The sequence below is a fragment of the Parasteatoda tepidariorum genome, chromosome 7 (genome assembly GCF_982258835.1).
Source record: "Parasteatoda tepidariorum strain Cologne lab strain chromosome 7, Ptep-v5.0, whole genome shotgun sequence".
NCBI classification, from domain to species: Eukaryota; Metazoa; Arthropoda; class Arachnida; order Araneae; family Theridiidae; genus Parasteatoda; species Parasteatoda tepidariorum.
In genome coordinates this window covers 77,629,323-77,646,178 of record NC_141761.1, presented here as the reverse complement: position 1 = coordinate 77,646,178, position 16,856 = coordinate 77,629,323, and the positions used below count along the sequence as shown (strand labels likewise).

The 16,856-nt window shown below is 26.6% G+C and overlaps 1 protein-coding gene across 2 annotated transcripts in view; it reads right to left on the bottom strand.

Annotated features, from left to right (window-relative positions):
• The window catches only part of LOC107457578 (sodium channel protein para), a 274,399-nt gene that overhangs the window by 50,586 nt on the left and 206,957 nt on the right, over positions 1-16,856 (bottom strand). Inside the window, exons 15-17 of one of the 2 annotated variants that reach the window (XM_087168094.1) lie at positions 16,772-16,837; positions 11,225-11,487; positions 2,157-2,330 (exon numbers count right to left, since the gene is read on the bottom strand). In XM_087168094.1, coding sequence (XP_087024220.1) covers positions 2,157-2,330; positions 11,225-11,487; positions 16,772-16,837 — 503 coding nt within the window. Of the gene's footprint in view, positions 1-2,156; positions 2,331-11,224; positions 11,512-16,771; positions 16,838-16,856 lie in introns of both variants that reach the window. The other variant, XM_087168092.1, reaches the window with a different exon arrangement.

The window sequence follows — 16,856 nt, the reverse complement described above, 5'->3', positions numbered from 1 at the left end:
TACGTAGCCTAAAGTAAAAAACAACGTGAATAAAGACACATAAATTTAAATATTATAGTTTCAGTTCCTTAAATGAGAACTCCACAATGTCTAAAATTTAAATGAAGGTAGAGAAGTAAAGAGATAAAAACGGATAAAGCGGTTTGACCAATAAGGATCGAGGAACAAGCTAGACCAAGGAAATAACGAGGGGCTGGAACCCCAGAATGCAACAGATTAAGTTAAAATAGACATCCAAATACTGGGGTGGGATATACTAGAAAGATCATTAACTAAACTATTTGATTTTTCAAAATATGAAGAGAGAATGACTCTCAAAAATCAAGCTGAAAAGCAATGTTGAATGATTTTAGGAGAAGGAAACCTGTGATTTGAATTCCAACTGTGTAGAGCGGTTAATGTTCTGATAATGGACGTATCTTTCATGTTCTTTTAGTAGAAGCATAAGGGTACGTTCAGTTTGTCCCATATAACGCAAGATCACATTGACACGAAATTTGTTAAATACCTTAGCTATTAATATAAACAATAAGGTCTTAAAGATCGGTGAAATTAAGTTTATTTACAAAGAAAAAAACTATTTTATTCAAAATCTTATAAATTTGAAAGCTATTTTTCGGATAATAAGGTAAAACATTCAAATTGTTGAAGTTCAATTTGGAGAGCTAGGTGAATTGCTGGATTTATTTTCTATTGGTGGAATCAATAATATTAGAAGGAACCAACTAAGGATTAATGTACTCACATTTGTTAGTTATTCACGTTGTTTTTTACTTGAAATCAGTAATATGTTTTAACTTCTTTGTTTAAGTGTGAAATAAAACTTAGTTCCTTTCTTTTCCGAATTAAAATGGCTCTGTTTTATTTTCCAATTGAAAAAAGTCCTATAGCACATTACAGAATTAAAAAAAAATAATTCTAGTTTTTTTGTCGTAAAATATTTTGTGCTGATAAAATCGTGATTAAATGTAAACTTAAATAAGCTTTATATACAAGCTGTTTTTTGCAAAAGAAAGATAAACGAAAATTTTTTGTGCGAGCGATTTTCTTTCCAAATGAATGCCAAGAGTAATGTTCAGAAGTTATCATAGTCGCTTTATTTTCGATTTAGTTTCCATCCTAGTTTCGTCATTCTAGTCACTCAATATGCACTATGATGAGGCTCGGGGTTGAGGAAACGTTTTCGTCATATATTTAAGAGCTCCCATTCCATCAAAAATCGACGAAATAATTCTCAAAATTAATGAAAAATAACTTAGGAATTACAAAACTGTCAAAAATCAGAGTTTTATTTCGGAAAGTGTGGTAATAATAGGAAACGAATGAGAATGTACTTTATTTCTACTTATATATAATTGGTTGCAAGTGGTCTAGCTCAGTTCTCCTTGTTTTGAAATATTACTAAATTTTGTTCGATATTATATAAAAATTGAAAATAAACTTAGACATCGCTTTCAAGAAAAATGAAACACACTGTATTGCTAATTGGGTTTGAAACTGTTATACTATAATTTACTACACATCAACAAGCCCTTATCAGTTGCTTTTTACTTTTAGATGGATTGGCCTTAATAATTATGTCAAGTATATAATAGTGACCGTTTAGCATTTTTTATGTATTTTAAAAATTGATTTCAAATGTAAATCACCACCAAACAAGTTCAAAATACCTTTGGCTTTAAATATGCACCACAGCAAGAAAAACCAAAGAGTTTTTTCTTTGATTTAGTAATTTCTCAGAAGAATTTTATTAAGAAGGGATACGAAACTAGAATTTAATACCAAATAAAGTTAAATGATAAAAAATTTCAAAACCACTTTGAGTGCACCTTGCACTACAACAAGAAGGAAAAACCGAAATACATAGCTGAAAATAGATACAGTAGTTCGAAAAAAATATTAGAATTAAAGTGAATTTTAAAAAATAAATTTAAGCGTAATAATGAGCGAATATAAAAAGAAACTCTGCTAAATTATGCATTATAAAAACAAGACGAATAAAAGTATTTGAAACATTAGTTTCTTAAAAATTCTACACCAAATTTTATTATTTTATGTAATAAAACAGAACATTCAGAAGAAAGGTGTCAATGTAGCAGTTTTTTTTAAATAAATTAAAATGGTTATAAGAATATTAGTTGAAATCTCATACTTACCAACCTAAATGACCTTAATACTGACAGACCTTGAACACCTTCTAAAGATAATTCTAACAAAGATAAAGCTACTATAAAGAAATCAAATATATTCCAGCCATCTTGAAAATAATATTTTGGACTCATTGCTATTAGTTTCATCCCAGCTTCTATAGCAAAAGTTGCTGTGAAGAACTGTAACGAAACGAACCCACATTTAATACAACATAAAAATTTCAGATCATATCTCTCATTCACTTTCAAGTATTTTCCAGAAAAGTCAACGTCTCCTTTTAAACTAAAATAATTTTTTAAATTAGAATGTAATGTCTTTGATTCCTTAGTTTTTTTTTGAGTCAAATTTAAGAAACTGATTACGTTATATTTCCTTATAATTGTTCCAGATCAAGGTATGCCAAAATGTTTTTCCTAGGTAGACCAAAGCAATTAACGTCGCTGCATTTAAATATCACATAATTTAAAATAAAATAATAAAAATCACGTATACCTCATTTTGACGTTTTTGCAACATATTTAGCATTTTTTTTTAAACTAATTGCAAAAATAAGTTTATTTACGCTAAATGATACTTTAAGAAAGTGGCTTATTTCAGGTGTCAAGTAGATAATAATATCTTTATGCTACACATGTACAATATTAAATTACGCTTGAAATTTTGATAAACTGCAAAATCTGAATTTCATGCAAGAAATTGTATATAATTTGAGTGATTTTTAGAAAATTTCATTGCCTAAGGGGAGTGAATTTATTCAAAAAATATAAATATAGTTTTACAGAAACCGAGACAAACATAGTTTCTCAAATGTAAGCTGTTTTCAAATTTTTAAAAGAAATTTGAAATCAAATAGATTTAGTGTGAACATATTCTTTAGAGAATGAATTCTAAAAATAGTTTTAAAAGGTCAATTGACTTTTCAGTATGCAAAGAAGGAAAAAAATCTCTTACCCATTTTTTTTCCATATCCTTTTCAAAATTATTGATCCTTTGCACAAATTCTGGATTTAAATATCACTCTGTGCCTATTTTTAGTTTGTTTAGATGTAGTGTCAGAATTCTCACATTTAACCGTAAAAAACTATTATTTTGAAAGAGAAACCTCTGACGTGCAACAGAGGGTAACATAATAATCATTTGGAACAGTGATTTTTTTAATTTATACAAACTAGTAATATGTTAATAGTTTTTACTTAAGGCTGATACCACACGTGATGGTACAATATGGTGCACCATAAGCAAAGGGTAAATACCATAAATTAAATAGAGTCAAGAACATAAAAATAGATTTTGAAAAAAAAAAGTTTTGAAACTATATTAATAGATTTTATTCAAAAACAAAGACAATAACATTTGCGTCTTTGGCTTCTTCCAAATATATGCAATCTGTTGTTCACATTGAGATTAAAAAGTTTAGTAAATTTATTGATGTTAGGAAGGGAATTATTTGAAAAATTTAAAATATTGATTTTTAAACGCTTAGGAAAAGTTTTTTTTAAAAATAAATCTTAAAGAAAAACTGTTTACTGAATTTTATTAGAAAAAAAAAACTTATGCTGTAGGAAAGACGAATTAAAAAATTTATTTATAATTTAATTTGCAATTATTTTAAGAACTAATTTAGAATTAAAGAAAAATTTCGAAATAGTTAATGGGAATAGTTAATGAGTTAATGGAAAAGTATACTAAATTTAGAACAAAAGAAATAGAATTAAAAATAATTGTTGAATTCTATATTCACGTAGCTAATTAGTTTGACATAGTTAAAAATAAATTAATATCCTAAAATAGTAATTAGATTGCGCAAACATAATTATTTATTAAAATATTTTGGCACGACAGTAATTCAGATTTAATATTAAAAAAAAAGAGTTATGCTCGTAGTTATAACCTAAAAAAGTTTATTGCTACTTAAATTAATTGATTGACGTATCAATTTTGGCCAACCAAAATATCGGAATGTTTTTTTAAAGAAATTTATTCCCGATACTGCTTTTACCATAACCGCCAACTTTTAGAGTAATGTATGGGGAATACTTATTTTGTTAAAATAATTTTTACGAATAGTTCTATGCTGTAGTCTTAATAAAAACTTTGAACTTAAGGTTTCTTTTAAACTGAAAAGATGCAATTTTAGCTGCCAATAATTTTTTTTCTTCTTAAAAGCTTAAAATATTTAGATATTTTGAACATATATTGATAATAATATGATAATCAAAGGTTGGTATGAATTTTTAAAACCAAGCAGTGAGATTGTTTTCCTAAGTTGTGAAACCTTGATTTTTTAATTTTTTGGATAATTTCTCATAATATCTCAGAGTTAATTTTTCTTTGGAATTTTAAATAATTTCTTACCTTGCAGATACTATCTATTATTCAACAGAATATAACAGTTATGCGTTAAAAGTTTCAAGAAAAAATATTCAAAACTGGAAAAGTAGTAGTATTTTAAAATTTAAGTTAAAAAATTATTTTTTTCAGAAAAAAATAGATTTAACCTTAAAGTTAAAATTTAACTTGGTACAGATAAAAGTAATTGATTGATTTTATTATTAATTGATTAATTAAGTAATCTTACATAGTTCAAAAAGAGGTTCATATTATAATATTTCAATTATATTGTAGATATGTAACACTGTGTCTATAATTCTTATTTCAAATAAAAAATAAGTTAGCAGTACTCATAGTAGCAACCTTAATAATTTGATTGGTACTTACTTTTGATTACAAAATATGTGATTGCAGTTAGCAAAAATACAAAAACTTCTAAATTGATCGTAATTTTTAAAATTATTTAAAATTATGTTTATTAAAAATTTTTAAAAGTATTTTTAATTGAATGTAATAATGTAATAAAATTAACTTTAAAAATCCCTAAAACTAAATATAAGAATTATTAAAATTATTTTTGCTTAAAAATGAATAAATAAATTAAGTAATTATATTTAGTTTATATACTATGAAACTTTAATTTCGGTAATTTTTTAAATTTATAATTTTATTGCTGCTTCTGTAGAATGCTTACTAGTAAAATAATTAAAATCTGAAGGTGTATAAATATATAATGAACCTTATATGATATATTATATAAGGTGTATAAATACATTATATATACCTATTAGGTGTATAAATATATTTTAAGTAAGTAAATCGAGATAAACAAAATAAATTTAAATAATTTTATGCAAAACTTTAAGCTAAACAATTATATGTAACTTGAGCACTTGTTATAACAAGATTTAATCTTAAATTAAATAAATTAGTAGTTAATTAAATAAATATGGACAACATTAATTTAATATAAACTATATTAATTAAATAAATATATAAATTCTCAACTTTAAGTAAATACTAAAGTATCACCATTTTAGAACGATATTTTTTTGGAAGTGAATATCCACATTCAATGTAAATAAAGTAACCTTTGTATTATTCGATATGTTAGTGCTGATAGTTTTTAAACTATTTAAAACTCTATATTACTATGTAATTTTATAATTAATAGCCTTTTTCTCCACAAAGAATCGAATCATATTGTTTCAAAACACCATCCATACAAAAATTTAATTTAAGTTATGGTTGGTCTATTTTGTTTGATATTTCACAAAGCATTAACAATACATAAAAAAATAGTCTAATACATAAAAAAATAGTCAGTTTTTATCGGTAGTTTAAACTTTTCAAATATGCAGAAACAAATGATATGAAAAAATATGAACAAAATATATGTAATTAAGTTGTGGTAATCAGCAAAATAAGGGACTAAATTTCATATATTCTTTCACAAATGAATAGGGGAGAGTGTTTTGCATGTTTGACCTCTTGTACTTATGGACTCTTGAGAATATTAAGGCCAAGTAGTGGAGGAATGTTGGATTAAGTATACGTTTCTGTTACCCGTAAGAACTTTTTAATGTTTAAATTTATGGTTATTTTAATTTATTTTTTATTTTTTGTAATTTGTTTCACTTGTTGTTGGTATCTTTATGTAGAAATAGTACTTCATAGGTCAATTTGATATTTACTAGCAACCATCTTATTTTTCCATGGATAGTGCTACTGCATTTCGAATTTCTTATATATTATCCCATAAAATAAAAGTAAAAAAGATCGAGAAATCTATGTTAATTTATGTTGAGTTTTAAATTAATTAACCTAGGGTTTCAATATTATATGGATGTTAATTAGAATAATGCTTATTTCTTTGTGTGCATTTTATATTTCATTTTTTTTCTCTCAAATGCTTAGCTGAAATTTTACATTATTAAGTACATGTAAACACCCCAAAATAATACTTAATTATATTTTGTTTGAAAATTCATGCCAAAATTTTATTTAAAATTTGAAATTTTGTTTTATTATGAATAGTTAGATACATTTGGAAGTAGCTAATATTTTATTCCATGTTTTCTTACAGGCAAAATTAAAGCATTGAGTAAAGGGTAGAAAAACCAAATTTACCATTCACTTTGAATGTTGTTTCATTCAATTTTTATTTGAAATTTGTAAAGTTGAAGGAGAAAATTATTTTTACTTGTTTTAAATTTATCGATTGTGTATACCTAATATTTTGATTTAAACAAAACAGTTTAGGTTATAATTACTTTAACAAAATTTTTGAAAATAAAATTTGTTTTTGTAAAGTCTACAATATTTGCTATATTTCTTCTGAAATCCCTGATTTCCTGGCTATAATACATGTCTTCTCCAAGTTTTTTTTAAAAAATTAATTGATCTTTTTATTTATGTTGGTTATTTAATGTAGAATGGATATTTGCGCGTACATATTGACAACTGCAGGAAAATGAAGTACATAGTCATCTTAAATTATGCTTCAATTTTCGGATAAGGTAACTATGCTGTTTTTGACAAGTGAAAAAACAAAAAAATAGTGTTTTTATAAATAAAATTGAACTCTAATTTTTTTTAGACACTGTAATTGGGAGACACTGTAATATCATTATAGTAACGATTCAAAGTAGTTGATTTTCGATATGTTTTACCTATTTTGATGCGTAGTATTGAATGGAATTTTATTTACATACATATTTGCTTACTCATTTTAATTTTGTTTAAGAAACAACAGTCATTTTAATTTCAGTATGGGATGTATTAAGTTACAAAAATTATATTAACGTGGTATTGATAAATATTTTGGTATATAGTCAAAGAAATAAAATCTATATATCAAATGTTTAACAATACTAAAAAACACACCTTTTTAAAATTTCGTAGTGACGGAAACGTGTCGTTCCTTTTAAATTAATCAAATCATTTTATAAACGAAAGCAATATATATTTATAAATAAATTGATTTTGTTCAAAAGAAATTTTTTTCATTCAAGCATTACGAGCGTAATACATTTCTAAAATAGCATTAAGGTATGCTTATGCATTTAAAATAAATTAAAATTTACTGACATTAAATAAAATCCATTACTTTTCAGGAATTTATTTGTTCTATCTTTTATCCTTTATTAATTTTATAAAAATTAAAAGCATTTAAAAATTTCAGTGTACGAAATCAGCTAATATGATATGAAATTGCAAATGCTTAAAATAGAAATTATATAGTATATTTTTGCATTTCTTTGTGTTTTCAAAATTTTAATAGTTAATTATTTTTAAATTTCGTTAAATTGTTTGTTTCAATTTACTGTTGTTACATATGTATGCAATTTGAAGTCTTTTTATCGAAATATGGATCAATAAAGACATTAATAATGAAGAAATTCATAATAATTAAGGATAGCAGTTAAAATTTTTGTAAAATTCAAGCTTATATTTTTGCAGATGAAAAAAAAAAGCATGATCGCGAATGAAATATTTCTTTGTATCAGATTAAGAAGCAATAAAAGCATTTGAGTTTATTAAAGCTCAAAACAAGGATATCCCAGTAAATTAGCATGTATGAATTTTTTTAAAGTTTGCAAGTGAAACTTTTCGTTTCACGTGTAAAAATCATGCATGAAGTTCGTGCTGTGCTTTCAGCCAAATTTTTTATCTCGTGCTAGCCCGAAAAAGGCGCAAATAAATGCTCATAGCTCAGAGTTTCTCAAACAAGCTAAACCAGTGTGATAAGGCCCAATAATACTTATTTCTTTCAGAAATGTAATTATATATATATATATATATATATATATATATATATATATATATATATATATATATATATATATATATATATATATATATATATATATATATATATATATATATATATATATATATATATATATATATATATATATATATATATATATATATATATATATATATATATATATATATATATATATATATATATATATATATATATATATATATATAGCATGGTGTTAGAGCATGGGGTTGGGGCTAGCAAATCTCTTCCTTATGTGTTTATAATTTAGTTAATTTGTCTTACCCACATTGAAACAAAAAGTTACAAATTTACTCTCTTTTTGACGAAACCGTTTCTTGAGAAATTTTCTGAGTGAACAGTTCGCCAATCGAACAAATTATTATCTTTACTTGCTTGAGGTTGTAATTCTGTCAAATTAATTTGGTATTAATGCAGCATATCAATTAACATAATTGTTCAGGGAATACAACATAGAGTAGAAAGAGTCTGTGTACAGAATCATTTTCACAAAGGAAGCGAAGAGAACTTACTTGGCTTAATGCAAAATATCAATTAACACAAATAGTTAGAAAATACAACACAAAGTAAATGGAGTATGCGTATGCAATAAACTTCAGAAACGAAGAAGGGAGTATTTGCAGGTAGACCACATTAGCTTCTATACATCCCATAATGCATTGCAAATGGTTTTAAAATGAGATAAAAAAATATCGGATAAATCCAAAAATGCACTGAGGTGACACACGAGTAAGTAAGCAGTTGCATTACAAATCACATGATTTAGCGGTTGCCAAAAACAACGAAAATAGTTTTAAAGATTGCTGAATCATCAAAAAAAAAATTTTTTTTTTGAGAATGCATATCTTGTCAATCTCATGTAATATTGTCCAGCTTAACAAAATATAAAGTACAGTATTAAGCGAAGTTAGTGATGTTACGTACAATGTGTGTTCCTGTAGTACAAGAACATAAGCGAATTTCAGATAAATATGAAAGTTACATTCTCAAACCTACGTTCATGTTACTCACCTGGTTTGTAAAGTTTAGCAAAATTTTATCATGAGTCTAAGCCCACCCGAATCCGAAACCTTTTACAATAAACGAGCTCGATCCCATATCGAGCCCAGACTCGTGCTTGGGATAAGTCCATCTCATTCCAGTCTGCACAGCAGTCGGTCGAAGGAATTACGAACACTTTCTTTGATCCGTGTTCATTTGCTTTTCATTTTATTAAAACGAATATTCATCTTCGGTTTTTTTTTCTTTGCGTTGTTTCTGTTCTGCTTTTTTTCTTTACATAAGAGTCGTCAGGATGCACCCTACCCCTATTAGAAATTCACTAACGTTTAACTGGCACACCTAATGAACACGATATAGGCTGATAAGTAAAAAACAAACCAAAATCACAGTTTGATAGTTCCTCCGTTCATTTAAATAAAATAAAAATTACGTTAAATTGCGATTGCAAACCAATCTTGACTTTTATCGCGCTTCCTATAAAACCCATAGATGAAAATAAATATTTTACTAAATTCGAAGAGCTTTAAATGAAAAAAAAAATCGGTACATAGTTAACAAGACAAGAAGAAAAGAATCACAATATATTTCATGTTATACAATATATTTCATGTTATAAGCCCTTCAAATAAAGCTCAATTTTTAAGTTATATTTTGTGGTTATGATAGTCTCTTTTTATGTCTTAATTTTAAACGGAATAATGTCATAAAATGGTAAACAAATTACCTCGAAGTTGTAATTCTTAATTCCGTACTCAAATTTTTGTTAAAAAATATAACTTTATTATAATGCTTTACAAAATTATATGTAACAAAAAGATTTATTGCAACCACCACAAAAAAAGACTCTGCATTAAAAACTATGTAAAAGTAATATAAAAAATATTTGTGCTTTAATTTGAAGTATTAATCAATTCAATTTTCATTAAAATTTTTGATATCTGTTTGTTAAAAAATATACTCTAAATTTATCAATTGTTTCGTAAGTACTGAGTTTTGGGAAATAGTTTTGGATACCTCAAAACCTTATAATAATTCCAGCCATAAGCCTTTGTGCAAAATTGAAAGTTCTCTTAATTGTTGAGATTATATTAGTGATTGTGGGTGTAATTGCAACTTGTAATTTTGGTGTTGATTACTGCGAATTCTCGAGTTGGAGTATGGTTTTTTGTCTCTACTCCTAATCAGCATTCTTTGTCCGATAGCCTCTCTTCCAAAATTTTATACTAAAATGATTTGTTATGCTGTATCAATACAAATGAGTCATAATATAGTATCAGCACTCAAATTCTACACGATTGTATGCAAAAAAAGAAGGGAAATGACCAGTAACGAAGCGGAAGGGCATCGAGGTAACCCTCAGTAATTTATTGGGAAATTCGATCTACGAAGCTTGTGGCATATGTTAGCTAATCACAATTGTCCAGCGACTGAACAGCAAATTGGCTTCAAGAAAAAGTTAATCCCAGAGATAAACTTAAAGTTGGTATGGACCTTTGAAATCATAATATGGCAAGTGGTATTTCGATAACCCTGCTTGACACAGAACGATGCATGTCATGATTTTATGTATATACGTCGTTATTTGTTCCACTGTTGAAGGATAACGTATCTCATATTTTGTAAGAACAATATTGAATAATTAAATAAATAAATAAAGTGATATAAAACAGGCTTCATTGTCGGTTTGAAAATATTCATTCAAATCTGAGCAAAAATTTTGTTGAAAACGGTGTTCTTAAAGATTTATGTTATGCTGGGGTTTGAGAAACTCTGTTTAGCAAATAAAAAAAAGTTCGTGCTTCTTACAAAGAAGAAAAAAAAGAAGTTGAAATTTAAAATAGGAGCATGAATAGAAAAAAGAGGGAAATATAATTCCCACTTAAAAACTTTGTCGCGTGTTTTTGTGTGTAAAAACGGCACCCCACTTACATAGTTGCCGTTTTTCAGGAAAGCTTCGAAATCTGGATTCATATTGTGATGGTCCATTGCCATAAAGAGAGTGTTCACTACGATGCAGAGTGTGATGAAAAGTTCCATAAATGGATCGAAAACTATGATGGAACAGAACTCCTGGAAATAAATCCAGCACGTGCAGCAATCCCAAATACAGCAAACGTCTATACACTTCAGGCAATACGGCAAGCAACGCTCTTTAAACTTTAGCTTTTCCTCTTCCTCTTCCTCCTCTCTGTCTGTTGGAAAATAATAGACGGACACTGAATAATGTTTAAGTATGGCCGACTAGTAGCCTGTGGTAGGGGTTGTCTACTCTATTGTTGACACACCACGCACACCACAAACTACGGGAAAGCCATGCGCAGGAGCTGTAACTCATTTCACAAAATAAAATAACTACGTTTTAGTTCAATCTTTTTTTTTAAATATTTCGTATCAGTTTCTAGCAACTACGTCAAGCCAAAATGCAAATCGGAAACAGCCTTTGCATCTAAGCAATTTGCATTCAGAATAAAAATACATAAAGACACATAAAATACACATGAAATATTCAGTTTTTTTGAGAAAGAATTGTTCATGTCATGATTGGTGTATTTTCAATTTATTTATATAAATATGTGCTAATAAAAGTAAGTATTAATAAAAGTAAATTATTCCCGCTACAGTCCACTGTGAGTCAGGAGGATCATGGAGGTTAATGACCAAATTCGCGACCAACAACAGGATTGTGGTAATGTGGTCAGCACAACGTACAGGTCACTTTTAAACTTCCTAGACAATAGGGGAATTTTAAAGGACATTTAACCTTTTTGCTCTTCCCAGGCAAGCGGATCTCGTTGATCTGAAGCTTGGTGGAATTTAATTCGCCACTGAGGATCAAACGTAAGACTGTCGCAAGAACAGTTCTGTGCCTTTAACTACTGAGCCATTGCGATTCTACATTTATAAAGGGTGCGTTTTAAAGGCGCTTTTGCAGTTGAAACGCTTTGAAGAAGGAAATTAAGTTTTAGAAGAACGGTACAGTTTGAAAAATCATTTATAGGAACAGTACCATCGAATGTGGGAGATATAAACATATTTTTTATAAACTGATTCCGTTCTATGCACTTTCATTATAACAATGTATGGGTTTCCATTCAACCCTTTCATTTTTTGGTAAAACTTTTCATGTGTGCTTGTGCCATTGTATTATGACACCAACTATGTAACTAATGCGATTCAATGTTTCTTTCATAAAATGTGTTGAATTAATTTAGCTTTTTATACTACAAAAGAATTCTACACATAAATTTATGCGTGTTTACAGGTGTAGATGCCTTCGAATATTTACTGAATGAATTTTTTGGAACTGATCCTGCCATCACGAAACATCCCATCTTATTTACTCTTTAGTTTTTATCTTTTTAAAACGAGAGAATTTTTTTTAAACATAAAATTTTTTTAAGCACTACTTTAAAACACAAAAATGTGATATGAACAAATCTTTCTATTATGCAATAATGGAAATAAAAGGAAAACAATAGCATTTTCCGTAGTCCAGAGAAATTAATTACTATGCCTGCAAATATGTTGAAACCGTTAAGAATTCCATTACGAAAAAATTGGGGGGGGGGGACTTTTCGAAAACTACTTTCTCACCACTTTTGTTTTCTAAAAAATATTAATGCTCTGCTTGCCATCAAATTGATCTTGTTTGTTTTCTATACATATAAATTTCTGATGTAACTTCACAAATAGGGCTGAATTTCTTTCTTGTCGGCGGTAATAATAAAGCATAAATTCCATTAAAAATGGTGCAAATTCAGTAAATAAATGAAGAAAGGTAAAGTAAATTAAACGTTTGTGATATTAAAGCATTATCGTTAAACCTTAATCCATGACATGTTTTTAAACTATACGCCATCGAATAAAATAACTCCGAAATCAAGTAAAGGCATCTGACAACAACGGCTAAACAGCTGACGGATGACACTTATCCACCAACAATACCCTCTTTCTTTCTAGATTTAACGAAAGACAATGAAAGCCTTTAAAAAATTTAAAATTTAAGCTTTGATTTTGCTACATATCTTAACATGGAATAATATTCCTGGTAATTATGTAGTTCCTGGTAAAATATTTTTTTTACTTAAAAACTTAAGTGGATTAATTTTCCGTAAAAATTTTCCTGTTCTATAATTTTTCTTCAGAAAAAATAGAATTTTAAAAATTATTTTTATAATTTAGAACTTAAAAAAAGGAAATAGTTTATTATTAAGAAATGCATCAAAGATGAGTACAAATTCACCATCAAATTGGTTCTGTTTGTTTCCTATGCATATAAATTTCTGATGTAACTTCACAAAAAGGACTGAATTTTTTTTCTCTTGCTGGTGGCAATAATAAAACCTAAACTCCATTAAAAATGGTGTAAATTCAGTAATTAAATGTGAAAAGGCAAAGGAAATTAAACGTTTGTGACATTAAAGCATCATCAATCCATAATTTATGACATGTTTTACATAAACTGTACGCCATTGAATAAAATAACACCGAAATCAAGTAAGAGCAGAAATCTGACAGCAACGGCTGAAACAGCTGACAGATAACACTCATCAACCACCAGCGGCCTTTTTTTTCAGATTTAACGGAAAACAACTAATGCCTTAAAGAAATTTAAAATTTATGCTTTGATTTTACTATAATCTTCTCACACGGAATAACAGATTTATGTAGTTCCTGATAATTTTTTTTTTGCTTAAAAACTTAAGTGAGTTAATTATTTGTAAAATTTTCTTATTCTGAAATTTTTCTTTAGAAAAAATAGTTTTTAAGAATGATTTTTATAATTTAGAACTTAAAAAAATAAATAGTTAACTATTGAAAACATATTAAATATGAGAACAAATTAAAGTAGTAAAGGGATAAAAGCTTATTTAGTAATTTTAATGATATGTGCACTTAATGCTAAGCTTTTTCGATGTAGGTATTGTTTTGCATTAGATAATAATCTGTTTGTGATTTTTCTTGACAACGGATAATGCTAATTCCTCTTATTTCCCGACATTAATGGGGAAATAAAATTGTGGGATACATAAAATAATGTAATACATGTTTATATATTTCAATAAAATATTTTGATAGGCAGAATATGCAAATAATTGATACAATATTTTTCGAGCTTGGTGATGTCTTAATTGACATGAATATTAATTGAAATAAAAAAGTTACTGTAGCATTGATTTTTTTAAAAGCGTAAATTTATTCATAATAATTCATAATTTGGTCATAGAATTTTGTAGTTTGAATTAAATATTACGTTTTTATATTTCTTCAGTTTTTTAATTTTTCTTTATATTTTAATTATTTGAACGCCTTACAAGAGTTTTATACTGAAGAAAATAATATTTGCATATTTTGCCACATTAAAAACATCAATTCATATTAATAAATTACATATTTATTTAAAAAAAGATATAAATATTCTTTTCTATAACAAATTTTTTTGTTTATTATTACTTTTTTTTAAATTCTTCAACACGAAAATTGAATATTTGGACATATTTTTGTCATTTTTGTTCTGAACAATTTTAAAATTCAAATTTTCAAAGTAATACAAAAAAAAAACATTGATAAATTAAATTTTGAAAATTTTCTGATGGGAGGATAGGTAAATCAAAAGTTTGTTTAAAATACGTTATAAATGCTTTAATAAAATGTGATTATATTGTTTCTCAAAATAGATGTAATAACGATATTTTATAAAGTAAAGGAATTTTGCTAATATCTTATAAATGTATTCATTGATATCTGAATTATTAGAACTATTGATATTATGAGAAAAATCAAACTTCAAAAATAATTTTTAACATAACTATTAGGTTCCAAAAAATGAATGCATAATTTTAGTTATTTATGATTTATGACTGTCAGCTATTTTAATAATAAATCGATATTTTATATAAAGTCTCTGAAACTAAAAATAGTGAATTTAAATAAAATAATTTAATAATGTGTAAACTCTTAGCAATAGCTTTCGTGTTTTACTTTTAACTTTTCCATTTTAAAGTGAGCCTGTTTTTCGAAGTTTCATTTAACAATTAACTATGAATTACACTATGTTCCTAAATGATTTTCATGCTAATTGTGCGAATTGCAAACTGTTTCGCTAAGCTATTTTCATACAATATTGCGGTTATGTTAGGTGATATTCTGTTCTAGTGGATTTCTATTAGACTAAAAATTTTACTACAATCTATTCATGTACGAATTCCATATTAAAAATAATAACTTTTTCCTTTAGAGAGACTATTTTTATCGATACTCTTTTAATAAAAAAGCACGTACAGATAAAATTTCAACCATAAAGCTGTGTAAATACTATTAATGAACTTATTGTTAAAATTTTCAGTTCTACATTTCTTACAATTAGTAATATTTTTATCAATTAGAAATAAGCATTTCGATACTTAAAGTTACGAATGCCTAACGAATTAGTGAAATAACCCTATTAGAAGATAAATTTTATAAATGTGATGAGAATTTTTTCTGTTTAATTGAATAAGCAGCAATTATTGAAATTTAAAGACTCAATGCAATTATTATGTGTTTTGCAAAGTGTTATGATCGTAAGCTTTCGGATTTTTAAAATGTAAGAAAGGGTTGTGAGTCAGGATTTAAAATAAACTATAATTCTTACGGTAAATGTCGCATTATGGAAACACACTTTCGAATGCTTAAGCTATTACATAGTTTAAAATTCTACTTCGAACTGTTAACTCATAATCTTTTGGTCAATACATAATAGCCGCTACTTTGAATTTTAATTGTTTTAAAAAACAATTAAATGCACCAAACATTTAAAATTTTGAATTATAGAGTTCAAAACTAGCTTAGAAAGGGAGTTTTTTTTAAAATGCATGAGTGGTAGATTAATTCAAGCTTGTTGCATAAATTTCAATTGCAGCGAGTTATTTAAAGTCCATAGTTTTGTATACGTCAAAATTAGAATTCGTAAGTTTCTTGTTTACCTTAAAAAAATTAAAAAATTATCAATGCATTACAATTACCTTTAAACAATTAGAAATTATTTTAAAATCAGTTTAACTTCAAACCACCAGCAATTAATTTGGTTTTTTGTTATAAACAATATTAATTTTCATGGAAATTTATTTCAATTAATAAATATTTAATTAAATTATGATAATGATTTAAGAATTAATTTTGGTTTACTTAATACATTTGTTCAAATTAGAATATACTAACACAAAAACTTTGTAAACATTAAACTTGAGTTTTTAAAGATAAAAATATTTCATGCATAGCACTACCGCAACTTTCAATAAAACATGCCACCTATCTATCTATATCTATTCAATGTATCATATGAATCTAAACAATTAACAAATGCTCCTATAAATATCTCTACTTCTTCAAGCAAATGCAACTATAAAACGTTTGGGAATTGCAAATGAATAGTATTTCTACGAGGGGATTTGATTTTGGTGTTGAGCAAGCACAATAATACTACGTTGTAACTACCTCTTTCACTCGCTTTACTCTGTCTCCCAGCTGCTTGTTCTATTATGTCGTTTAGCACCATAACATCTAAAAATAGAAACAGAAT